The sequence below is a fragment of the Anguilla rostrata genome, chromosome 2 (genome assembly GCF_018555375.3).
Source record: "Anguilla rostrata isolate EN2019 chromosome 2, ASM1855537v3, whole genome shotgun sequence".
In the NCBI taxonomy this organism is placed as follows: domain Eukaryota; kingdom Metazoa; phylum Chordata; class Actinopteri; order Anguilliformes; family Anguillidae; genus Anguilla; species Anguilla rostrata.
The window spans coordinates 22534131-22561885 of record NC_057934.1 but is presented as its reverse complement, the minus strand read 5'-3'; the positions used below and the strand labels follow the sequence as shown (position 1 = coordinate 22561885).

At 42.2% G+C, this 27755-nt stretch overlaps 1 protein-coding gene across 49 annotated transcripts in view; it reads left to right on the top strand.

Annotated features, from left to right (window-relative positions):
- The window catches only part of ablim1b (actin binding LIM protein 1b), a 142508-nt gene that overhangs the window by 43244 nt on the left and 71509 nt on the right, over window positions 1-27755 (top strand). For 47 of the 49 annotated variants that reach the window (XR_010328251.1, XR_010328250.1, XR_010328249.1 and 44 more), the window contains exon 2: window positions 12751-12885. Coding sequence is in view for 44 of the 49 variants with exons in the window: in XM_064321309.1 (XP_064177379.1) it covers window positions 12751-12885 (135 nt within the window). In the remaining 5 variants the exon portion in view is untranslated. Of the gene's footprint in view, window positions 1-65; window positions 340-12750; window positions 12886-27755 lie in introns of those variants that run through there. The other 2 variants (XM_064321297.1, XM_064321296.1) reach the window with 2 other exon arrangements.

Genomic DNA, 27755 nt, shown 5'->3' with positions numbered 1-27755 from the left:
GGGGTGGGGGGGGGGGAGGGCGGGGGATCAGAGTCCAACAAGGGGTGGGAGGGGAGTACCAGCTAGCAGTCCGCTCGCTCATTCCAAACTGCCTGGGTAGTCTGGGAAAAAGCTCTCTCTGTCTCACTTATCTTGCTCTTGTTCTCTCTCTCCCATTCTGTCTCTGTCTCTCTCTTTCTCGCTCTCTCTTGGTGTGTGTTTGTGGAGCGTGATCAGTCTGAGGGAATAAACTAGGAGGATAAAAAAGAGGACCCATTGTTTACCTGCCACTGCCTTTTCAGCCGCAAACCAGAGCACAGCAACCAATGGTCATGGTTAAGGAGAAAGGTAACCAAAAATGTGTGTATGTACATACGTGCACATATATGTGTGTGTGTGTGTGTGGGTATGTGTGTATGCGCATGTGTACAGTATGTGAATGTGTGTATGTCTGCACATACATTTGTGTGTTTGCCGATGTGTATATACAGTATGTGTGTGTGCGTGTCTATGTTCCTCTATGGGATCATTTAAAGAGTTCAAGTGTGGCACTGTATCGCATATGAGAGTACATATTACAATGCAGTGTAGATAAGCTCCTGAGCTGGATTTTTGGATCGGTGTTGATGTAGAGAGAGAGGAGACGGCTGTACCAATGCTTATGACAGCATTTATAGATGGTAGACAGGCCTCACATATGTGCTATATATAAGGGCTCTGCCGCACAGCTTATGATATCATGAGCTTCAGAGAGAGAGACTGTTCAAAGGAATAGTCTGGGACAGTGGTTCCTTTGAAGGAGGGTCTATGCATGTTCACACAGACAGGTCCTGTAGCAGCTGCGTTGGATAGGGATTTGCTGTTCACCTTCCTTAGGTGGAAGCTCCGAGCTCCAGCAGGCGTGGCTGAGGCATGGAGGTCTCCTCTGATTGGCCGGAGCCGCAGGGGTATCCACGACAGTCCTACCCCCTGCTGTGTGGCGCACGCCACTCAGAGCACTCAGACGACCTCCCTTTGCCATCTGTGTTTTTGTGCAATTATATGCATGCATTTACTCTGTCCTCTTCCATGTGCTGGTAAGAGGTTGCTTCTATTCCGTTAGGTTTGAAAGTGTGCACACACATTGCACCACAGTTGCTTGGTTTTTAGCTTTCTGAAAATCGGAAAATATAAATCAAGGCAAACAGTTAAAGGGCTCTTGCTGTTTGAAGAGCTATGAGACAGATTAGCACCAGTGTCCCTTAAAAATAAGTCACTGGTGAGTCATCAGGACTGTGGACTGAAGAAAGAGTTTGCCAGAAAGAGTTTTGTTTGATTTGATGCATTCAGGAACTGCTGCATCAGAGCTGCAAAATCATGCTAGGATCTGCACAGCACAGAGTGAGTGGGGAGAGAAGAGCGGGGGGGGGGGATTTGGTGGAAAGAGTTCTCTAATAATGAACTAAGCCTGCCTCTGCAACCATGGCAACTTAAAAAGGTAGACTCCATTGTGTCCTGTTGCAGTGCAAACCGATGCTTAAACCACTTTTTGGAATGCCGTTTCTCTGACGCTTACAGTACGCGCTTTTCTCTGCATGTGAGCAGGGTGAATATACCGTGCTTTGTCATGGAGACAAAAGAGTTTGCGGTTGTAGGCGTGGTTGTCCTGATATGGTCTCTAGACAGAAAAAGTACCATAATAGGCCCACTGATTTCAAGGGAACCTGGATAAGTGTATATACCGTATGCTGACTTTAAATGGTAAATGGACTGCATTTATATAGCACTTTTATCCAAAGCACTTTACAATTAATGCCTCTCAGTTTACAATGACTTTACAATGACTTTACAATCACACTACAAATAAAATGTGATTTAAATACTTCTTTTGTTTTTCTTCAACCAATAGCATGCCTACTTTATATTTACCAGTGTAGGCAACAGCAATGCATTATGGGAAAGACAGAGAACTACAAGCACTACAAGCCCTTTGTGTGATTAAAAGCTTCTACCCCCACTTCCTCCCTCCCTCTATCTCTTGCTCACCCCCATTTCTCATTCTCTCTGCCTCATTGTTAATACAGTATATTTACATCCTTATTAAACTTGCATGATTCAGTCCTCCCTGTCAGAATTTTATATTGGTAAACTCACAGACACATGTGTTCGGGGCCCCACACACACTTGCAAACATGTACATGCGCACGTGCACACACACTGCAGTTATGTTAATGACAGGGGCACTTGCCTGTGAGGCACTGAAGAGATTGCAGCAAGAGCCATCTGAGGCATGCGCATTATCAGCTCTGAGTGATTTATGACTCAGCCCTGTGGAGCACTGCAATGGGGGGGGTGTCAGGATCATTACACTCTGTTCAGTACAAGATGATAGGAACAACATGCAAGTAACATCCCATTGTGGCACAGATTGTGCCCTGTGTATAGGCTATAGCTGAGCCAATTTATTTATTTCACTCACCATTAATATGGAACATTCTGAGGCAACGCGCTGTCGTAATGCATTCTGAAACGTGTGAATCTAAAGGTTTCATATGTACACAAGTACACTTTGGAGGTTTCTGTTGAATTTGTACAGATTAAGAACAAGTTGATCTCTGTTGCACCCAGCATTCAAGAGATTGTGGTGAAAAATCACAGTGAGCCCACTGTGAGTTCAGAGTATGATAGTGAGTGCAGACTTGAGATCATTGTTACGTCATGCTAAATAGGAAGAGAAAAATGGAAGAAAAGAGAGGGAGAGGTATACTGAGAGTAAGAGAATAAGAAAGAAGAGGAGAATTGCAAACAACAGCTGAGCAATAACTGCCAAATAGGCGGCGCAGACAGCAGCCTCAGGGAATGGGCCATGGGGGGTGGGGTGGGGGGGTGGTCATTAGAGTAACATGGATTTACTGAGAGAATGTGCAATATTTGTCCCATCCTGTACCCCTATGAAGTGTTCCTGGGGAACTGGACAAACTAAAGAAGCATCAGTCTTCTGTCAGTTCCAAGAAAGCGTCCTTGAACCTTTTAGATGGACAAGGGCACTTAATGCCCAGTTCAGAGATGTCAGGGTGGATATAGGCAACTTGAAATGTTCACAGAAGCCTCTGAGACATTCTCCAGGTTGCACAAACACCTGGTGTCAGTGCTCATCGCTCAATTACACAGGTGTCCCCTCTGAATGAAGAACTGGAACTGGCCATGTTGTTAACATGGTGCTGATAGACTTATCAAGAGAGCACACCACAAACATGCCTTTTGTACAATAAAAAACATTCCTGGATTGTTGCCAGAAACCCCACTGCTGCACAGTAGGCACTTTGTTAGCGATTCTAGTTTTAGATTTGAGTGGCACGTGTCTTTTCTGTAGTGAGCGCGCAAGGTCACGGGTGGCCTCTCAGGCTTTTGACTTAGTTCTGTTCTGGGCTGAGGGTCAGCTGTGTGTTTAGTGGGCACCCAACTTTTTTGGCTCTCTGGGGAAGGCGGACTAGAAGAGAGGTATGGCTGTCCTCCACTAGGCTAAGTGTGGGTCCCCTCTGCCTCGTCCCACTGCCCCTCCTCATCCCCCACCCTAGTGCTTTATTATAGAGAGCTGTCCCAACTCAGATGCATGTCATCCTGAAGCTCAGTGCTGCCTCAGCACTCAGTCACCATCAGCTAGAACCTGAGTTTGAGCTGCAGGCCAAAGTAGAGAGCTTCCTGGCCAAGCTTTTCCTCTGCATCTATGACAACGTCTGCGTCTGAGCCTGCCTCCAGGGGCTAACATACAGTAAAGTCTAATATGTGTGTGCATGTCTGCATGTGTGCGTGTATGTGTGTGTGTGCATGTGCATGTGTGCGTGCGTGCGTGTGTATGTGTGTGTGCATGTGCGTGTGTGTGTGCATATGTGTGTACATATGCGTGTGTGCATATGTGTGTGCATGTGCGTGTGTGCGTGCGTGTGTGTGTATGTGTGTGTATGTGTGTGCATGTATGCATGTGTGTGTGTGTGTGTGTGTGCGTGTGTATGTGTGTGTGCATCTGTGTGTGTGTGTGCGTGTGTATGTGTGTGTGCATCTGCGTGTGTGCGTGCGTGTGTGTGTATGTGTGTGTGCATGTATGTATGCGTGTGTGTGTATGTGTGTGTGCATGCATGCGTGTGTGTATGTGTGTGTGTAAGTGTACGTGTGTGTATGTGTGTGTGTATATGTGTGTGCATGTATGCGTGTGTGTGTATGTGTGTGTGCATGCATGTGTGTGTGTATGTGTGTGTGTGCGTGCCTGTGTGTGTGCATGTATGCATACGTATGTGTGTGTGCATCTGTGTGTGTGCGTGCGTGTGTATGTGTGTGTGCATGTATGCGTGTGTGTGTATGTGTGTGTGCATGCGTGCGTGTGTGTGTATGTGTTTGTGTGCGTGCGTGTGCGTGTGTATGTGTGTGTGTGTGCATGTGCGTGTGTGCGTGCGTGGGTGTGTGTGTATGTGTGTGCATGTGTGTGTGCATGTGTGTGTGTGTGCGTGCATGCATGTGTGTGTATGTGTGTGTGTGCATGCGTGTGCATGTGTATGTGTGCATGTATGCATATGTGTGTATGTGTGTGCATGTGCGTGCGTGTGTGTATGTGTGTGTGCAAGTATGCGTATGTGTGTATGTGTGTGTGTGTGTATGTGTGTGCATGTATGCGTGTGTGTGTGTGTGCATGCATGTGTGTGTGTATGTGTGTGTGTGCGTGCGTGTGCATGTGTATGTGTGTATGCATGAATGTGTGTGTGCGTATGTGTGTGGTTAATAGGCTTACAGCACCTCACGGGAGGATTACCATCCAGACCTGTCCTTCATAACAGAAAGACTACAAGGAAAAACCTAGTGGCCAAAAGCCTTTCCTCTGCATCTATGACAACGTCTACGTCTGAGCCTGCCTCCAGGGGCTAACATACAGTAAAGTCTAATATGTGTGTGCATGTCTGCATGTGTGCGTGTATGTGTGTGTGTGCATGTGCATGTGTGCGTGCGTGCATGTGTATGTGTGTGTGCATGTGCGTGTGTGTGTGCATATGTGTGTACATATGCGTGTGTGCATGTGCGTGTGTGCGTGCGTGTGTGCATATGTGCGTGTGTGTGTATGTGTGTGTATGTGTGTGCATGTATGCATGTGTATGTGTGTTGTGTACAGACGCTACTAAATAAGACAGATCGTATGCTGTTCACTTCCCACAGTAATATCTCCACTTCAGAACTACTTAAGTTTTTCTTACGATTGGAGTCCGGTGCTCCACCGTCTTTAGATTTTCGTTTGGGCATTATTGACTTCGTTCGCCCTAACTTTCCTTTTTGATTTATGTGTGTGCACACGGCCCTGCAGGCCCATGCCCTTTTATGGGGATTGGCGGGGCGTTTACCTATGCTAATTAGGAACAACTGGCACGCGCTTTACACTTACGAGGACAATGGGATTCATCATTTTAGGAACACATGCGAACCATTCTGCGGTTTAAGAACACGTCGGGAATCTGACGTAGACTTTTCTTAGGATCTTTCTTAAGAACAAATTTAAGAAAAAACTTAAGATTTTGGTGTATGAGGCGCAATATCGTCAAAATACAGTCAATAATTCTTTCCCACAAGAACATGTATTCACAGTAGGTGTTTTTTGATCGTCTAATGTCTCTCCATGTGCCGATAGGTTATTGTGTCATTTGGACAATACTTTAATATTTTGTGGACAAATCAGGGACAGTTTGCGTCTCTGCGCAGCGTCACTGTATCTCACAGTTCACAAATCGTACCAGCCGGATGTTGTGACCATATGAGGCCCCCCCCTTTTCCCTAGTCCACAGTCTCTGGCTCCAGTTTGTACAACATGGCAGGAAGAAAACTGCACATCCACGGTTTCAAAAACGCTTTTCACAAGCTTATGAAAAGTCAGTGGGTGATGTCACAGTCAGTTGGTCAATATTTTTTCTGCAGTCTATGGGAAAACTCACAATGTCTTCATCATTCAAACTAATCAGCACTAAACATGATTTATTATTTACATGCCTGGCTGAAGAAACTTTCAGTGGAAACTTATAATGATCATATTTTCTGTGGTAAAATTAGTTAAATCAATTTAATTGCCCACAAAAATTGTGAAGGCCATACTTGTTGATTTTTATGCTGAGTCAAATTGGTATACTGCCCAAAAAACTCAAAGCTACAGTATGAATATTGAAATTATTTGTTTTATGGGTAAGAGTGATGCAGATCTATTGACAAAAAAGTCAAAAGCTAGTGTTCATGTGCACTTCCTTCCTTGTGAACACATTATCTGCTTGGGCTGCCAAACATGCAGTCAAAATGGATCTCTTTCACAGATGCGCAATGGTGCACAGATTCTGCAACCTTAGCTCCACACCACATGCTTAGTTGAGTCTTTAGCTTTGGAAAAGTGTAACCTCTCTTATCGGATTCATAACTTTACAGTATGAATACATACATACAGACACCATGAGACAAGTCAAAGGGGCATGCTTTGCGTATAAATCTGTTGTCACTTACATCTGCCGGTTTGAAGTTCTTCAGGGTTGGGTTATTTAGTAAATTTCAACTTTGGGATAACCTTGCAGCCAGTGGTGTGTGTCATGGTCATAGTTTTACTTTACAATATTTCTGTGGGTGTGTCATTTTGTTGTCAGGGCCAAGTGGCCAGAAGTGTAAATAATCTTATCACATTCCTTGGAGAGTATTTATCAGTGACGCTCTTTGACCAACTGATGCTCTCTGTCCTCTCTCTCTCTGTCTCTCTCTCAGATTCCATTCATCACCGTTCATTTCCATTTTTAGGAGTCTATTTTTATTTCCATATTTTTCTTAGACCACAAAAAAGGCGAGCACCCTCTTTTTGGTTTGTGTGTCTTCTTCTATTGTTGGAACTGCATTGTTTGAATTCTGTGTGTTACCTTTGGATAAGTCATGTTTACAGACCCAGTGCACAGTGATGTACAGGCAGTGCTGCGTGGCATAGCAGCAGAGGAATCCTGCTGTATTTACTCCACTGTTACCTCACAGTGACACGTGTATCACTTCAGTGACCTACACACACATGGTCACAATGCTACTGCCTTACTGGAACGTTATGTATTTGTGTGCCTATATCTGCAGGTGTATGTATATGTGTATGTATACGGAATGTGTACTGTATGTGTGTGTATGTGTATATTACATTACATTACATTATAGGCATTTAGCAGACGCTCTTATCCAGAGCGACGTACAACAAGTGCATAGGTTTCATGATGTAGAGGCGCAAAAGAAACACACTAGAGTGAAGTAAGGATCGTAGTGCCAGAAGTGACCACATCGATCAGGACTCCAACCCTGCAGAGTAAGCTTGTTCAGCAAGCAAGAATCCTACCAAGTACAAACTAGCACTGGAATCACAATATGTATATGTATGTATTTGTGTAAGTGTGCAGACACATTCATATTTGGGTGTGTGCCAGTATAGGTACCTGTGTATCTGCTGGATTATGAGCCTGTACGTGTGCACACATTTATGAGACCCAAAGCCATGTGTGAATGAAGTAAAGTCCATGTCCCGCATTTAGTTTGAACAAATGACAGGAAACTGAAACCATATATTTATAATGACACATGTGATGAAGCACTGAAGCCATTAGCTGGAACTGGATATGGGTGCCAATGCTAAGCCTGTTTCTGTGGGGAAAGCATTCAGTGTTTCCAGAAACAACCACCGGTGATTTGACATTAAAAGTTCAGCTATTTCCATTTTCCAGTTTTATTTGAAGATAACTGTTGGCCTCAGTTTAAAATAAGCATATGTGAATGTGGACTCACTCACAGTTGTTCAGTATTATTAGGATGGAACTGATTCTGTGTCTTTGAGTCTGTGCATCTGTGAATTTGTGTATCTGACGCCGCAAATCGTGTCTGTCAGTCTGTCAGTCTTTATGTTTGAGATCTCTGTGCCTGTAAATCCGCACTTGTGCATATTTTCTTATGAGGGAGGGAGGGAGCCTGCATGAGGGAGTGAAGCAGTTAGAGATGCATTGCTCAAGGAATAAGAAACAGCTACTCTTTTTGGTGAACTCAGGTACAGATCTCCCTCTCTTTTTCTTTCTTTCTCTCACTTATGTGCTCACGCTCACACACACTCACACACAAACTTACACATGCTCACGCACACCCAGTCACAAGTCTCTTAATGTGTCAGGAAAAAGTGCTCTCAGGAAAAGCCGCTAAAAGCACCACTCTGCTCAGTGTCTATTTTTGGCAGAGGGAATTTAGAGCATCTCCTGAGAGTGGGTGGGGCTTGAATCAAGTGTATTCTCCTGATTTAAACAGGATCATGGATACCCCAGCCCTCAGTTCCAACAGCGAAGTCCCATTGTCCTACAGAATTGGTGGTCTGAAGCAAACGAACACAGTAGCAGCAATATAAAATATTTACAAAATAAATTTAAAAAAATATATAGAAAATAATAAGCAGAACTGGAGCAGTTGTTCTGCCTATTTCTGATGCAGCTCCATAATGCTGGTTTGGGTTTGCCCTAGGAACAATGAAAGCAATGGGGCTGTCTGGAAATATCTGGTAGAAATGTGTTAGTGGCCTGATTGATCAGTAGCTCAGCTTTGTCATTGATGGATATGTAAATGATAAATGGTAAATGTCACCTGGTGTGGTCACCTGGTGTGGTCGTTTAATGTGACAGCTCTTTGGTGTAGGTCTGACCTGAGGTCTAATTTCAGCCTCTTTCCCACCCTCCTCTGCTTTTCCACTGCCTGTTTCACAATGTAGCCATGTTCACAGAGCTCACCGTCAGATGCATGTATACCCACGTGTGATGTAGCCAATAGGGAATTGCAAGATTTTTGATGTTACTGTGGTCATTTGTCAATACAGTTGGCCAGTATACCTGTACTGTATTATACAGGTGAAGGTTGTGTTTGATTTCTGCCTGGGGCATAGCGACTGTGTGCGATGAGCGGTATTTGACTAGTTATTCTTTCACACAATGCACTTTTTTGTTAATGCAAACAACAGTCCTTACACCCTCCACTGCCAAAAACTTGTACCTCCTGCCATTTTGTGGCTGGTTCTACTGTACTTTCAACGGCTAATCCTTGGGCTCCTTTAAGAGATGTATTTGTTTAATGTTTCTTAGCAACAGAACCAAAGGATTCATTATTACAGGGGAGAAGAGTTGCTATTTTTTCATGGACATGGCCAGATAGCTGGTTATTTTACTGTTACCCCCTGCTTCTGTCGGATGTGGCGTACGTCTGAGTCATCATCTGTACAATGAGGAGGAATGGCCATTTGCCCCGCCATTGGGGTGTAATTAGCTGCTGTCTGAAAACATCCTCTTAATTCTTACTTATCTGAGATCACCAGCTGGGCCTCTCCAGTCACTGTTGTGCCACCCATAACCTTAGAACAAAAAGCCCTGCTTCAGAAGCATATACTGATTGTGAATCAGTAAATGTTTTCTGCACTGTAGTCCACACAGTACTACAGTTGAGCTCACATTTTTCTCAACAGAAACTGGTACTCTGCAGCATCACTTACTGATCCACTCAAAACATTTATTTACTGAGAAACGCAGTAAATCTACTGACCGAGCCAGTCCGTGCCTTAATTTATTGATTGCATCAGTGAGTTCACTGACTGAGCCACTCAGCAATTTTGCTGACTCAGCAACTTTGAGTCCATGTGGTTTAAAGTCTATTTTGATCAGAACTTTAATTTACTTCCCCTGCACTGCTACTATCTCTACTTGTCTTTCCACAGCTGAAAGGAGGTTGAAGTCTGTTGGCATGTGCCCTGCTTGTAAAGTGCCTCTGATTGGCTCTTTCTGGGGAGGCTCATCACCATGGCAGCCACTATCTTGGTCAAATTGCTTTTTGAGAAAATGCACAGTTTCCGTTTTCAGGACATGGAAGCCCAAAATACTTCCGGAAGCCTTCCCTAAGCCTCCTGAAATTGAGACTGTGTTATGTCTTTTGTCAGTAGCCCTCTTGCCAGTCTTATCAGAGCCAGGACTGATTGCGTATCCTGTTTGCCAGGACTGGCATATGCTGAACGCAGAAACATTCTCTCTTTAAACTACTCTGAGATTAGATTTGAGAAGCATGCCACACTCATGACAAACAGGCGTTCAAAGGCAGGGGGAAGGAGAGGTAGGAACTGACTAAAAGGGGGACATCCAAAACGCCTCTGGAAAGTCAACAGCAGTTGGGACACATCCCGCGCTCTACCCTGTTGGCAGTTCTGACAGTTGGTCTGTCCAGGATCAGTAAAATATACTAGTTATGTTTACAGGAAGCAAATGCACACCTGACTCATGACTTCGGTTATTTTAGCTGTTATAATTAAATGTGTATTCATTCTTCCTAAGCGTGCTCATATCACACCCCTCCTCATCCCACTTCACTATATACTGTACCTGTTACAGCTCATATCTCGTTTAAAAACGTATTCTTAGCCTGCAGGCCAGCGAACGGAACAGCTCCACCATATCTCCAGTCAGTCATCCCCCCCAGACCTTGACCATATTTCTTCATTCTGTGACTTCAAGGAGACAGCCAAGTATCTGGCTTTCCCCTCCCTGTATATTCGGGTTTCCTGATCATGATACCTGTCTGCACCGGCCCCACAATGGTGGAATAAATTGGTCAGAGCAGCAGAATCATTGGAAATCTTCCAATGTAGACTACTTAGATTCCTTAGTTCCCATCCCATCTTCATCCTTAGTACTCACTTCTTTTGTACTAATTTAGCCTATGGTGCTTTTATGATTTTCAGTTATAAGACCATAGTGAACATGATGTAAGCTCTTCATTCTCAGGGGTATATGGCCATAGTGCACATGATGTGAGCTCTCTATTCTCAAGGGTACAGTACCATAGTGTATCTAATGAGCTTTCAGGGGTGAATAGTGCTGAATGAGACTTGACCGAATGTGAATGACATGACAGAATTTTACCATAATAACAAGCACAATACACTTTGTGGGCCCTGATTGAATTGAAATTGAATAATATTGTGCGCATTTACACCAAACTGCTTAGCTAGCTCAGTGTTGGGGTAACTGCGATATCTGATGTAAAACAAGTGTTCTTTATCATAACTTTCAGCATCTGCTAGCTGATATCGAGCTTTTTAAGCGAGCTGCAATATGATGTCATGCATGACAGCTGGTATCAATGCTAGGGGATATAGAAAGCTGTTGTAGCCAGTGTATGAATTTAGTACAGGCGATCAGGCCATTTGACTGGAGCTACTTGCCATAGGTGTGCGGTTATCAATTTTTAACTCGCACCTTCCAGCCAATCAGAATCGATTATTCACCTTGACCATGGTATACTATTTTTAAACATTTTTACAAGACAAGTGGACTGGATCTATTACTTGAAAGTGGATAAAATGCTTATTTGGGCCAGGATTTCAAGGCACGAACTAATCAGAATCAGCTCGATGTCTCTGCTGATTGGCTAGAGCCATCCATGAACAGTAAGGAAGGCAACACACTGTAAAATAATAAGTTGGGTCTTTTTTTGCTATGAGGCAGGCTTTACTGTGACTACCACCCATCTTCCATCGGTGCCAATGTTAAATTCCTTGTATTGCTGCATATATTTACTGCCACTACTGTCTGTCAGACAGTCTTGGAATTATATAAAGCGGTTATCAATGAGAAGCATTTCTGCCCCAGAAGAAACAATTTCTTAAAAATACAGAAGAATTAAAAGCAATTTCTAGATAAATTTTGTCCATTATCTGATACATTCACTGTCTGTGAATGAGCATTTTAAAAACAGTGTGACCTGTCTGTTCTGTTGCTCCTCCTTGAAGATCAGTGTTGCAGCAATGCTGTTGACATGTGAGACCTGAGAAAATGTCAGTAATAACTCTTTATCTCCCAGTCTCCATTTCGCTTTGCTATCTCATTTGGTCCTGAGCTGTGCGTGCAGGGCTGTAAATATCCCTCGGCTCGTAGGCCTGTGAAGCCTATCATGAGCGATTAACATTCCTGACCAGGGTCCTGTGACACAAACATCATGTCTTTGTTTTTGTTTGGCACACTGATGCTATGTGCCCTTTAGAAATAGTTAATGTATTTATTAATAGGCTTACATGTTACGAAGTAAATGCTTCAAAGCTGCGGTTCAACACAGATATTTTTTGTTGTATGTGTAAAAATAGAACAATCTGGGGACAAATCTGGGGAAGATAAGTATAAAAATAAAAAATGAAGAGAAAGTAAAGATCTCTCAACTACACTTCAAAGGGATTGTTAAAAAAACCCCTATACAAATCAAGTAATACCTTTGCGACTTACACAGTGTTGTTATGTTGTACATGTTTAATTAATTTAACAGCATTTATTCTCAATTATAAACACAGATACCAGTTTTTATACTGTATTGTGCCAGTATGTCTTCCTTTGAGTGCGGCAGTCTCAGGTTACATTCGCCATTGGAAATAACAGGTTGAATGTCATTTTCTGCAGGCTAATCAGAAAATATACACATACTCCAGAGGCATTACCTCACTGTAAATTGCGTATTTTTTTGCTTTAGACCGAAAACCCCTGAATGCCCTATAACTACCATTGTAAAAAGGTTTTGTACATACCTAAAATAACAATCACATGCTAAACTGGGACAATTAAAAATATACACTAGTGCTGAAATCATATAAAATTTGTGTGTGTCCATGCGTACGCGTGTGCGTGTGTATGCGTGTGTGTTCAGCCTCTGGCAGTGCGATCTCATATGTGTGTGTGTGTGTGTGTTCTCTTGCAGTGGCTCATGCTCAGGACGCACACCCCCCCACAGAGAAGCCAGTGATCCAGTGCTGTAAGTGTGGTGAGCCATGCAGGGGAGAGGTCCTGCGTGTGCAGTCCAGGCACTTCCACATCAAGTGCTTTACCTGCAAAGGTGAGTTGATACTGTTGCCTCGCCTCAGCCATGTCTGATGGTTGGAGTGTGAGGGGTACATGTGGGGATCTATTGGATTATGTACGGGCATATAAAGGGCTTAGGTCACAAACTCTTGTCGTTTTTTACATGCTCTTCGTCCTTTTGTAGTTTTATTATCATGCCTTTGTTTACTACAGACTGTACTCCACCTTTGAGCTCTGTAAACATGCCAGGCATTGCAACTGGAGCCTGCCAAATTGAGCCAGGGATAACGTCTTTGATGACATGTTATGTCTATGCTTCAGCGACGGGGTGAAGTCATTTACTCAAATCTAAGAAAAGTACCATCGTCAGGGAAATGTTGTGTGATGTCACAGGTCAGAGGTCACTCAGTAGTTTGTGGTGGTGAAAACGTGATTAGAGTTTCCATCTGCTGTGGGCTCTCAGGAGCTCGACCTCAGCAGGGACCTCTATATGTCCCGCCACAGGGTTGTTAGCCTAGCATTTATGCAGTTTTTGTCTCGCTGGAACAGATTTCTGTAGCGCTATTGTCCTGCGTTGAGTGGGGAGGCCCTGCCATATGGACCCAGCTGCTCTTTGTAATGGATTAAGCTCAGAACAGTGCTTGCTGTCAAAGCGTTTCATTTACATGTTATGAAAGAGAGGAAAGCTTGTTTTCCATGCTGTAGTCACTTACTTTTCAGTGTAGATAAGTTATATAAATTAATAGTATTCAAATGTTTTGCTGTTTACTCTTTTGATTATTATTATTATTATTATTATTATCGAAGAGGAGCCAAGGTGGGCGGAAGGTCTTGTTCCAAGCATTACATTTTTTTATTCATTTTTTTATATCACTGTAGAAATTTATTGTGAACTTCAGGTTTTTGTGATTCCTTTTTTTAGATCTTTCCTGTATGTCTGTCGAGTTCAGATTGCTGGGGAGTTTTACCCACCCCACATAAAAGAGGTTTTACTGTTATAATGAAGTGAGGTAGATATCCTTTATGCTGAGGAGCATACTATATATGTATGTATACATACTATATACTATCATATATACTGTCATATGTTGCATCACACTGCTAGAAATAGCTTGTCATGATGCTGTGCATTACTGTAATTTGTCACAATAAAGCACGGTAAACGTCTTTTTGTATACGTATGTTATGGTTCCATTATGGAAAACTTTTTTGCATCCATATACTCCCCTACAAACATGAATGGTTTTGTCTGCTGTCAGTTCCTTTGTCTTGCATATATTATTGCAATGCCTACTCCACAATTTAACAAGCTTTAAAATTCAAAAATGTGGACAATGACCTTGCTTTGTATATCATAAGAAATCTGCACAGATCAATATATGTATCTGGATTAATAGAGAACATAAAAATTACCGTAGCTATTAATGTCCTCTGTATTGCATTCAGGAGCTAAAAAATCGCAGTGGTAGACAGTTTGAAGTAGAAAATCATTTTTGAACTATAAGAATTACAGTTAAGTCAGGATAAAACAAAATGCAGCAACTCTTGCTGTCTATAATGTACTGTAATTTACACAAACAAATATTTAATTCATGATCAAGAGACATGGTGTTGGTCACGCCAGACATGTTCTGCTTTGGTCTCCTTGTGCTGTTTGCCAGTTGTTCCTCTTGGGAAATGAAATGTCCTCTTTTCAATTAAATTTAAAATAAATTGTCTTTTTCACCTGAATATCAATTTATCTGGCCCCTCAGACTGTCTGCTGGGAGTTACTACATGTCAGTTCTGTTTTAGAGACAGACAGACCTGTCTTCAGTGAGGTTGTGTTTGACCTTGTAACTGTGGATATAGAGGTTCAATAAAGGGTGATCGAAACCAACCATTTAAGGCCTTCTGTGCTGCCCCTGCATTCCACCCTGACCTGACCCTGTCCAGTTGTTAACGTGACCTCAGTTGAACATTGCAGCTAATCTTTGCCTAGCCCTCCTTTAGCTTGGGTTCTAAGAACTGAGGACAGATAAAGTTTCCTTGTCTTGTAGTGTCATCCAGTCAGGGCTTATTTGCTTTGCACCACGTTTCTGCAATGCTGCTCCCTGGATTTCTCCCTCACACCTGAAATGTGTCTGCCATTTCCTGGCCAGAAGTGCCACCCTCATCCTGTTCCCAATGACCTTTGCTTTGGATTAAAAGTTTTTGCCTAGTGAAATGTGCGTCTCGTTTCACCATACTTTCTGTGTGCGGAAAGAACTTTGCCATATTGAACGTGCATATTGATCGCCTTCACAAGCAGATAAAATTGGTATTAATCATTAACAAGCACATGCAGTGCTTTATGAAGGATCAGTGACAATGTTATAAAAATTATACTCACATCAAATTTCACATTAAATATCTCACTTGACTCAACCGCCTGAACAATATTGTCATACACCTGTTTATGAATGATTGAAATAAATATTGTGCTGTTGTAATACAGGCATTATATAAACATTTATTCAATTAATACATACCCTTAAAAGGAGTGACATTTCAATAGTGTGTTCAGCAAGGGTGGGGAACAGTAGTAATGTATATAGTAAATGCAGAAATCACCTGTTACGCAATCTGTACAAAATGGGATTGTCCAACATTGCGACAATAATATTATCACACACATTCTGTGTAAGGGGACAACCTAACTTTTTAGCAATAGCACAAAACATTTCACGGTTATGGTTCAGCCATATATATTTTCAGACAAGATTTCTGATGTTTAATTTGGAGTCTCCAGTTGTTCTCATAGACTTTGCATCCATGCTATTTGTGGAGAGTGCAGACGAGTGTGTGATCGCGTCAGAAGCATTTGCTGCCATTGATTAATCGAGCAGTGAAGACCTCTTTCTGCTTTCTGTGTCCCACTGCTGTCCGTGAAAGGATTTTCATTGGATAATGATAAAAGTATTGTATATCTCTGAGTCACCTCTCAGTGATGTGAACACTGCAGAGGGGGAGTGTGCCTCTCTAATATTATTACACCCCGCCAGTCTGTACCAGTGGTCTGCAGGGGCCTAAATCCGGGAACATTATTGAATGTTCTTCCAGGAACATGATTGAAATGTTGGGAAAACAGGTGTCCTCGGGCTCCACAGATAACTGCGTGTGGAAATGACATGCTAGTAAATCCAAACTGGAGCAGCATAGTTCCGTCTGGGTGTGGGCCACTGTCCAGGTGTGTCACAACAAGAACCTTGTCAGTCCTCATCAGGCAACATATCCTGATATCAAGCAGGTAAAGTTGATAGCAGGTCTGCCAAATGGGTGGAATGCTGGGAGTGATTCCTTCTGCATGCCAGGGTGATGTCTCAGTGTGGAGCTGTGAGGGCAGGAGGTGGGTGTGGTCTTGGCTGTGGACATGCCAATCATCCTTAACCTGGTGCTGGAGGTCATGGCCTGTCTGACCTGTGGCAGATAAACATGTGGTGCCTGGAAAGCTATGCTTTGGTGACAGCGAGAGGTGAAGCATACTGCTCGCACACCCTACAGAGTTATTACAGCCCTCTGTAGATATACTGTAGCTTGGGGAGCTGCAATGGCAACTGTTGCATTCACTGAATACAGCAGGGAAAGGAGCAACCTCATCTCTCTCTCTCTCTCTCTCTCTGTTCTCTCCTCTCCCTCTCCACCCTCTGTTTCCATAGCTTTCTGACTTTCTCTGTAGCAGCCTGCTATTTTATCCGGCCCTTTCTGCAGTTGTTGTTAATGAGCTGTAAAGACTGAAATAGGCTTCTCCCATGGGGGCGGGGTGGGAGGGAGTGCATCACAATCCCTGAGCATCTGAATTAAGCTAACATGAGCTGTCAGAGTGTGGTCAAGGTCAAAGTTCAGGCCTGTGTTATGTGATATCACACTGAACTGGAGAATGACATCACATCCTTTTTGGACTGGACTGGTTCCTCCAGGGCTCACAAATATTCTGCTTTTAAAGGCCGATCATCTGTTTAACTGCATCCTGAATCACTGATGTGATTGTCAGGATGTGTGTTCTCAGATGAAGCTGAACAATTTGGGGCTGGTTATGCATTTTTAAATGGTAAAAATGCAAATGTTTTACTTCCGTGGTGAACTATATATACTGTGTATGTAGGCGCTTTTCCACCGTAGGGCCGAACCATTATCAGGGCCACTCTGTGCCGTTCCACGCTACTCAGGACTCATGGGAACGGTTACCATTTCTGTTTCCATCTGTCGGGCTGCTTAAACCAAGACTAGGAAGTACCTAAGAGAAACTAGTGACTACAGCAAGTGGTGTATCAGCGACGGCGTCCCGTTGTGTGTGTAATAAATATGCGGCAGTTGTTGTCATCGCTCCCCATTCTGTTTTGTTTTGTTATGTTATGTTTCGTTGGCTGACGATATGGATGAGGATTCTGTGTATTTTGGTCTGTTTTTGGTTTTTCTTTTTAGCGTATCCTCCACTGACCATCACTGTTGCATGCATCACAAAAACTATTACACTACTAACTAACGCTTACATTACAGTGTGAAATATCCACATTATATAATACCACTAACCTATTTAAAGACACTCAAAATAACGTGTATAACCGAAATATTTTGAGAAGTAATACTTACATAGCAATGATGATATTTTATCTGTGTTCAGTAGATGGAGGCAGAGACAGTAAATCAACGATACAATTCAATCCGCTTCTGTTTTGCCCCAGAAAACAATGTCAGATAGGTCTATCATCAAATATATGGTTTAGCTATGCCCAGAAGTCCTCAATAATAATAGTATTTTCCAAGGAATTACGAAAAATCGTTAACAACGTTTCGTTAGGTGCAGTTTCTTTTACTGCTACCACAGAGTGAATGCGTAAGTGAATGCGATGATAAGAAAATTGTTGGTTACGGTGACCTATAAAACGCTATTCCAATAGCATGTTATACATCGTTAGAAAGCTTATACTCTCACCTACTGAATGAATGAATTGTCAATCAAGTCAGACTGTACTAAAAAGGGTGACAACGCCGTAAACGACACGTGTGGTATTATGCACAGCTATTTTGGAAGGTACCCAGGCATCTCAACTGCGCGTATATTTCATAAATGGATTGTCCAAGACAATACATGACCACTCAGTCTCAAAATGGACATCTCTATGCGTAAAACCAATGGTAAGGTTATATATTTATTCAATATTTAGTCCCAGATATTGACTGTAGAATGACATAGTATCATTTTTTAAAACTTTGTCTCGTTTATTTCGTTATTCAGTGAGCAGCATTTTCACTGCTGTATTGGAATATCTTAGGGCTATTGTCGGGTTTATCTTGTTGCTATGACGGAATACGATTTTTGATTGGCATTTTTATTTATATTAGCTTCTCCACCGAGCTAGCTTATGGAGGAGGACGTGAAGGGACCGTATGCGGACTCACAAAACTGACATAATGTGAAACCAATCAGTGAATACGTCATTAAGCCTGCCCACCTGAACGGTTCTGCTGCACTGAGCATGGTTGTCTAACCGTGCCAAAAATATCGTGCTGGGCACAGTTTGTAATCATTCCGCGCCAAACCGTTTCCAGGTGGAAACACCATTGGAACCATTCCTCTCCGTGCTCAGAACCATTCGGCCCTGCGGTGGAAAAGGGGCTTATATGTTCATATACACTCAGTGACCACTTTATTAGGTACACCTGTTCAGTAACACAAATGGCCTGCTTCTCCAAACAGCAAATCATGCATCTGCAACTCAGTATATAAAGCATGCAGACATGGTGAAGAGGTTTACTTATTTTTCACCAAACATTACCATGGACAACACATGTAAATTACTTTGATTGTCATATGATTATTGGAGCCAAATGTAGTGGTTCCACCATCTTAGAAACAGCTCCACTGGGATTTTCACGCATTACAGTCTCTGTAGTTTACTGTGTCTTTGTGCATGTAAGGCCAATAGCATTTTGATCTTACCAACTTGAAATCCTGTCTACTCTTTGATAGCCACAGGCTCCATGCAACTGAGTACAGACAGTATCCTTCAATGTTGATGGTAACAATAGCTGCCTCAATAGTTCCCCCTACCTGTCAGAAATTGTACGATACGCCAGTCTCTCCCACTCTTCACCTTTTCCCCGCTGTCTTACCAGTTCCAAGTTCCAAGTTCAGCAGAAGCTGTTTCTGTCATTGGTCTGGTTTCACACCTCTTTTCCAGTCCACCAAGAGTAGCCAATGGTGCAGTCTGCCACTTGCGATGACTGCATACAGTTTCTCAAGATCTCTAGAAAGGCTTCAGCAGTGGAGGTGGTAACATATTCTGCATTGGATGCCCTGGATCCTTCTGCCCACTTAATTCTCACCTCTGCAGGAATGGCCATTGCCTATGACCTGACTGCTCTCCAAACTGACCTCCTGATTGCTGTACTGCTGAGACAGCCTTTCTGAATTCCCATTCCATCTGCCTGAGTGGTAAATGATGTCAGTGCGAATTTGGAGGCCCGATGCTGTTCCACTGCACCCAGTTTAGCTCTATCTTTGTTATCCTGAGACATGATGGCACCTAGGCCACAATGACGTGCATCAACATCAATGAAGATTGATTTCCCAAAATCTGAATATACCAACACTGGTGCCGTAACAAGCTTATCCTTTTAACGTCTCAAATGCTGCCTCACATAGATCATTCCACTGCTCTTTAAATGGAGTTTTCATGGCCGTCTCTTCTTACCTAGCTTGTTGAGTGGAGTGGAGCTGTGATTTTTTCAAAACCTTCAACAAAGCCCCTGTAATAGCTTGCAAAGCCCAAGAATGATCGCAGTTCTGTCACATTTGATTTCCTCCTCCAAGTTTTCACAGGACCCAACATTAATCACTTCTACTCGCTGGACTTTAGATAGCCTAGTGTGAGGTTGAAGCTAAACAGCCATGAACCCAAGATTTAATGCTGGCATCAACAACTTCCCATCATTAACTTTAGTCAGAACTGCTACTACAATGTCTGGGGGTAAATTCCATTCTTGGTAACCTAATGGCTCTACCACTACCAAGTACTCCACACTATTCTCTCTTCAGCATTCTGCTGGAAGAGTTAGAGCTGTTTATGAGCACACTTTGACATGGCAGGTTTGACCTACGCTGTCCTTGCTTAGAATATCTCAATGGCCTGCCTCCACCCCACTTCCCACAGGTCAAAAATCTGCTGAGAAAGGCGCTCCATTCAATGCTGTGAAGTCAGTAATTGATTGCATTCATGAAAGATGTTCATCCCAGTTAGCCCTGGTACCACTTTCCTCCTGGCGTTAAGTGCTGAATAATCTTTAATAACCAGCCGACTGCAATCCTTAACGCTAGAAAGGCCATTGGCCGTTTGGACTTTAAAATGCAAATTACTCCAACACTGCAGATGCAATACCTTCCTCCTTACACAACTTTTCCTGAATAGCTGGGCATAAAATAACTGCGTTGATAGAATTATAAAAAATGGACTCATTAAAGAAATAGATGCATTTTGTGCCATTTTCTTCACAAAACTCCCCTGCCAGCCAATAGGTAACAGGTGCTGATACCCAGGTGTGAATGGGTTGCTCTCTTCCTGCATGCTGTTCAACAACTGAATGATTGACACTTTGATACGAATTGCTGGGTTAAGCGCTATGGAGACTAATTTTGCACATGTAATCACACAAAATGAATTCACTGCAATCGTTGATGATGATTTACTTTGATTATTGACTTCAGCATGGGGATCAATAATTGTGGACATTGTAGTCATATAAATGACGGCTAGATTGAAGGCTTAACTCCATGGTGATAAGCCTTCAATACACTTTCATTTTTCCCTGAAACGGTGACTTCAGATAAACTCTGAATAAACTACAGGAAGGTAAAATCATGCAAGCGAAGGAAACTAGATTTACTGATGAATGACTTCATCATGGACCTGGCATGTGAGCAGTGTGAAAAATGCATGAAGTTGAAGACAGAAGCAGCAGCTGCTAAAGCAGCCATGGTCTGTCATGGTTCCATATTTCGTTTGCGACTGGGCGTCGTGGTTTGTACTAATCGACGCCTTTTTGTGCTAATCGGCTACTCAGTATCCCTGTTGAGGAAACTGAGTGCTTATTTAGGTAACTGAGTGTGGTAATCTTCAGAACCGCCTGAGGGTGCTCCGAGATTCCCTGTGATTACTACTGATTGTTTGCACTTGATTGAGAGAGCTTATATACGCTCACGTGAGGTCTGTTCTACACTTTAGTGTCTACTTACGTACACGATAGCCGGTACAGAGACGGTCTTAGAGAAAAGTGTGGTAAGGAAAAAGGTTTAGGATTTTTGAATATAGCTTTTTGTTTTGATTAGTAGTAAGACTTCGGTCCTACTAATCACTGAGCTGCATTCTTTATTTTCCTTTAAACGCCGTTTTTGCCATCCTCGTTACGAGGCACCTTTTCTTTGCTTTTCTCCCGACTGCACTGCAGTCTTACTAATATTCTACTCACTCCTTATGCCTTAGTTCGTTCTCCCACTGAGACTATTACTTTGTGTCGGGATATTCTCCCTTAGGAGTTGAGTCTTTTCTTTTCGTTACCCCTTTCTCTTTTAAGTCTCTTACTGAGACCTAGTGGTTTCCAATTTGGTGGTAACTTAAAGAAACCCCCTTTTGAATTCACTGTAGTTGCGTGTGGTCGTTAACACTTCCCCACCCTCACATGGTCGCAGCATCGCCTCACACACCTATCACTCCCGGGAAGAAAACGCAGTGCCAGGCTGTCAAACGCAATCAGAATAAGGGTAAAAAAGCTGCATGAAATGCAATCGATTTGTGTGCAGTCCATACTCACACAACAGCCAAAGCTGTGTTTTCCCTGTGGATTTGATGTGTTAGAGGAGAGAGACAGTGTAATGTTACATGCATTCATTCTGTTTAAGTGTTTCTAGCACCTTCTATAGGCCATTAAGTAAATGTCGCTTCTTCCTGTTATTTTAGATGTTTGCATTCTCATCGGTTGTTTAAAGTCACATGGATTGTTAGTCACTTGATCAGAGCAGCCATTTTTCCTGTAAAACAAGCTAGAGAACAGCATGATTCTAGACCTATTTTAATCTTGCTCCATCTGCCTGTGTGATCCTTGGAGAAGCTTTGTTTGTGAGTGGATAAGTTCATCTATGTTTTTAGAAATTATTTTTGCATATTTCATTTTATTTTATAATATTTATTTACATTGTTTCATAGTCACTTTTGTATTATTTACAGTTTCACACTACAACAACTTGACCACATGAAAGTGCTGTATCTTCATTAAATGGACCACATGGAAGTGCTGTATCTTCATTAAATGGACATACAAGTGCATGTTGATAACTTACTTTATGCTCCTTCATCATTGAAGCTACCTAGTGCTACTTCAGTCAAGTCAGTCAATAATGTTTAGCTATCTGGTGATGTGTGCCTTGCTATGCGCTCAGGTGCCAGAAAAGACTCAGTCAAAATAACAGGAGCAAGGTAAATGAGAAGTGAGCGTTTTTTTCAGGAGTGAAGAAATTACTTTTAAAATTATTTCTTTTTTAAAATGTATTTTTTAAATTCCCACCACCCACTCCCCCTCTTGGGAGGTCAGCTTTATTTTTAATTCAAAATTGAGAGATATGGCCTTAAAGAGAGAAGGGAACAATGAAAGAACAAATAGCAAACAAACTGTGATGGATCAAGACAATTGACAGGTGCAAAATAGTATAAACTGATGTTTGAAATTGTAGTAAAATATGGAAGGAGACAAAAAAAAAAAAAGGAAAATGGAAGGTGAAGCAAAGGAGTAATAAAATATCACAGAAAGGTGCATGAGGAGAATGGATTATGACCAGCTTTATTGGGGTTGTGAGAGTAAGTTGGCGGGATGTGTGTGTGTGTGTGTGTGCGCGCGCGTATGGGCGGGGGGAAAAGGAAGTTAATGGGAAAGAGTTATTTGCTTACATGTACCATAGGTGAGGATTAAGAAAGTAGGAGATTGATGATTGGGTGCCATGTTTGCTCAAAATGTTGCATTTGGTTATTGGTAGCAGCAGTGATTGTTTTTTTTTACTTTTCCAGTTTAGCAAGATGGTTTTCTTGGCAATGATTAAGGCAATGAGAATGGTTCTGGTGAAATGGTGAGGAATGGTGATTGAGGACAGGTCGCCTAGTAGGCACAGTGAGGGGGAAGGTGGAACTTGGCAATCCAAAAGGAGGGATAATTTGTTGGTCATTTCTTGCCAGAAGTGTTGTACAGGTGGGCGGTGCCAGGTTGCATGGAGATAATCGTCAATGGTGTTTGATGGGCACAGTGGGCATGCATCGGATTGTGAGAAGCCCATTTGGTACATTTTTTTGCCTGTGATATGCGTTCTATGATTTATTTTATATTGAATGAGCTGTAAGTTGGATAGGGATCATTGAAAATAGGTAGTTTATTTTTGGTAAAATTATCATCTTGATTGTTGCTATTCTGCAAATGAGTGAAATTGTAAATTTGTCCATCTATTCAAGTCATCTTCTACTGTTTTGAGGAGTGGATTGAAATTTAGATGAGTCAGGTCTGACAGCTTGGAGGAAACATTGATACCTAGATATTTAAAAATGTCAGTGGTTGAGGGGATGGGTGGTGTTTGGGCTGCCAAGTTTCAGCTTTCATTGCTAAGTGGTAGAATTGTGGATTTGGACCAACTGATAGTGTAGTCTGATAGTTTAGAGAATGCATTTATTACTTTGATTGTTTCCTGTAGTGAAGTTTGTGGATTCTGTAAATAAATTAGAATATCATCAGCATATAAACTGATTTCGTGGTGTGTATTTAGAGTTTGTATTCCTTGGATATTATTATTTTGTCGTATTGCAGCAGCAAGGGGTTTGATAAAAATGGCAAATAAAGAGGGAGAGAGTGGGCATCCTTGCCTGGTCCCCCTTTGTAATATAAAACTTGGTGATGTTAGTCCATTAGTTGTGACAGTAGCCATTGGTTAGTTGTACAGTGTCCTTATCCCAAGTCTGTGGATTTAGCTGCTGAGCTCTCTGTGTCAAAGAGGGGGATACTGGATGAGCTCTTAAATGAAAAGCTGCTGGCAAAAATAAAAAGAACAGACTAAACATATCCCTCTGTCTCATCCTAAGGCTTGCATATGTGTGCAGTACTTGCATATGACTACCAATACTTTCTGTCTGTCTGAAAAGGCTTCCAAGGCTATTACCATGTCCCCAGAATAGCTTTTTTTCTGAAATGGTCAGTTATAAAAAGAAAGTGTTCCATTACAACATTGTCATGTGATGAAGGAAGAATGGTGTTGTGATTGTTCTGTGGGTTGAGGTTTGGATTAGCCGTCTCATTTCATCTCTTCATTACAAGGCTAAGTGTTGAATTGAAGGAAATTTCATCACAATGGTGGGACATACATAGGCATAGTTTTTTAAAAATTTTCTTATCAGCAGGAAATGGAGGCAAGGTAACTTCCTATGAGGTCAGCCCACTGAGCCTAAGAGATTACTGCATAAACAATATAAAGTTGTTCGTCAGAGGAATATTCCTAGATTTCAGAGTTCCTGACAGTCTTTTATGGGCTGACCTCAGCCTAGAACATTTTCCCAGTTGGGCTGTTGGTAACGTGTTACACAGTGGTAGGCACAAAGGAGGAGAGCTGTGCCATTGATTCAGCGTCCTAGACTGTGCTTGAGATAATTACACTGGCGATGTTACTGCTGCAGATGATGATGATTGTGATTTGAGGTGTATCTGAACCCAAACACCCTATTTGGCGATGCAGGGATAATGTGTGGACTACACATGTCTTTCCTTTCCTGAAATTTACTAATGATATTTGGGATATGAGACTAGTGGAAAAAATTGAGCACTAAGTGAAAAATGAAAACAACAGTAATTTGTTGCGCACAATAAAAAAAACCGCAATGAATTCATTTCTCTGGCACATTGGCAGCAGGTACACTTATAGAGTAACAGTACTCGAGGAACATATACGCCCAGATACAGAAACTGATTATTTTGTTGATTGAACAGGTAGATACAGGCAGTGTTTTCTCTGCATGGTGAATAACAGCTGACTGAGCTCTCTTTCATACTATGTTGAGGCTCCTGCTGACTTAGCTGTACAATGAGGGTGACATCAGAAGTAGAGACATAAAGCATTTCACACTGCCAAGAGTGGGGATAATTGATCTGCCATCAATTTGTCACACTGGTCATATGTGTACTCTGTGTGCTGTGGGTCTTTTGGTCTCCCCAGGACATCTTATCTCTCGGTGTTTAACACCACTTTTTAATTTAGTTGTGTAACATTTACTGTAATTTAGTTGGGATATCCTGCCCATGCTGATTCAGGCAGCTTTGAGCTACTGTACATGAAGTCAACCTTAAACTAAACTGAAGTGAACCGAGCATAGTGTTAAGAATGACATATGTAGCTCATCATTAGTCTGTAGTCTGTAGTGAATAGTTTGTGCCCAATTTGGTCCAGACTCTAATTCCATCAGATGCCCTAATAATGTATGCCCTGTATTATAATGGGCCATCTCTCACTGTAAAGCAATATTCTGTCAATGTGGATTTTACTTTGGACTAGCTCACTTCTGCATGCTCCAAATCACATAATTTTGTGTAGTTCATCCTAGGTGTCATAGTAGCTAGGAACTAGTCTAGTTGTTCTTGTTAGCACCTATTTATTTATAATGTGGTAATGCTGTGGGAGGTGGAGGTTATCTAGTTGGCTGGTGATACAAATGAAGGATGTGGGGGCATAAAACATGTTTTGGCTGGGAGTTGGTAGAGGAAAGAGTAATGAATATAGTTCTTCTGGCTGACTTCAGCATTCCATGATGAAACAGCCAGGTAGGGCCAACTGGCAGCTGCCGCCATCTTAAATCTCTACACCAAATAGTTATACAATACCCCATCTTCAGTGGCATGAGTTCTCCCTTTGGTTCTTATTTAAGGGAATATCATAGCTAGAGCCCAGCCTTCATTCGGCAGACAGACTGAATGTTACCTCACTATAAACAGTTAATTTATGAACAGCACTGCCGTGGCAACCACAGAGGTTCCTATGGTGAGAAACTGTTTACCATCTGTACCGCTACTGTGGGACTGGCACTGCCGAGGACACAGACCCTTCTTATTGAACAATACCTCATTGTATAGTGTCCCTTGTGAAATTTCCCTAAATATGAGTGATGGGAACAAGGTGTTTTTCCCTCACTCTCCTCAAAGAACTTTCCTCTCTGCATTCCAGGGTTGAGGATTTCTCCTTTTGCACAGTCATTAAAGAGTCCCTCTGAGATAGAAACCCAGATACAGAGAACATGGCTCCCCCTCACAACCTTCCCACCCTCCTTTGACCCCCCATTCTTGCCACTTCAGCTTCAGATTTTACTTTGCATGGTTGCATGCTGCTGGTTAATGTGCTCTCTGGCCAGGCCTACAGACTGCAGCTCTGTAATGGGCACGGCCCTGACTGCCTGTGGAAATCTGTGGGCGAACGCACCACTGTCAGCATTTCTGTGACTTTGCGGCAGTCAGTATCAGTCTCAGCACATACACAGTCTTACTGACAGCCTGAGGGAGTAGCGTGGCGTGTGTTATAAACATTTCTGCAAGGTTCTGGTCTCCTACTCCAAACCCCTTTACTGAGTTAGACTCCAGATTCCGGTAAGTAGACTTGACTCGTGACTAGTACATGAGTAATAGAATGCGTATCGATTTTATGAGATGTTCTGTGAGTTTTCCAGTGACTAACCGAATCATTGATCTGACTTGAACCAAAGAAGTGCATTTACTATGATGTTCTTTGTTCAATCACAGCTTTGGTATGATTTCATTAGAATTTTTTGATAGAAACAACATTTTTATTTCTCCCTTGTCCTTTGATGCACACTGTGATATGATGCTATATGTAGAATATGGTTATATTTTTGTTTTTCTAGGGAGAAATTTAGTAAACTGACAAATTAATGGGTTTTCTTTACTTTACTGTTCAATGACATCATAGACAGGGCTGTAAACACATCCACATAATAACAGAATAGTTATGCTGGGTTTACTCATTCACATGTCTAGTTTGATGAAATGTGCCTTATTCAGCTGGAACCTGAAATGTGCAACACGTCCATATCCTGACATGGATAAAAGTGATGTTAATTCTCAAATCCAATATTAAAATTCAGTCACAGTCTTCAGGTTCTGGTTTCTCATCTCCTGGCAGTGAATGCTCAATGAAGATAATATTCCATATCATCCTACAGGCATGTGTACAGTAGTTCTCTTTAGGTGCATATGACAGAGGACTGTAGTTTGTTTTGATGTGATAAGAGCAGGGGTGGGAAATTCCAGTCTTGGCGGGGCAGCGTATATACTGGTTTTTATTTCCACCAGTTACTCAGGCTAAATGAGCTAACTGTATACACCAACACTGGTTAATTTATACATTACTTCACAGTAAAACATTTCATATAGGGACACAAGAACAGTCTTCGGCTATCATTCATGCGCTTATCAAGAAATATAGCTAAAATGTCAGATGGCAAAAATGTTTGGGCTAATTAAATTATTAAGGCCAGAAGTTGGCAATTGAAACCAGAAACAGATACAGTCCTCGTTTCCCAACTCTGGATGAGAGGAAACCCTTTGGTTTTGAAGTTTCAGAAACTGAAGGACTGCAGACCAGCTCTCCAAGTCTCATCATTGCCCATCTGATCATTGGACCCCTTTATCCCAGTACTACAGATTTAACATCTTTGGATCCTTTACAGCCATAATTACTTGTGGCAACAATTCAGCTCATGGCCACAGTTACAGGGTACAACAGCGTTGGAGTTACAGGCACAGTTCAGTTCTCCACAGCCCTGATCTGGCCCAGCGAGTGTCCCAGTTCAGATGTGC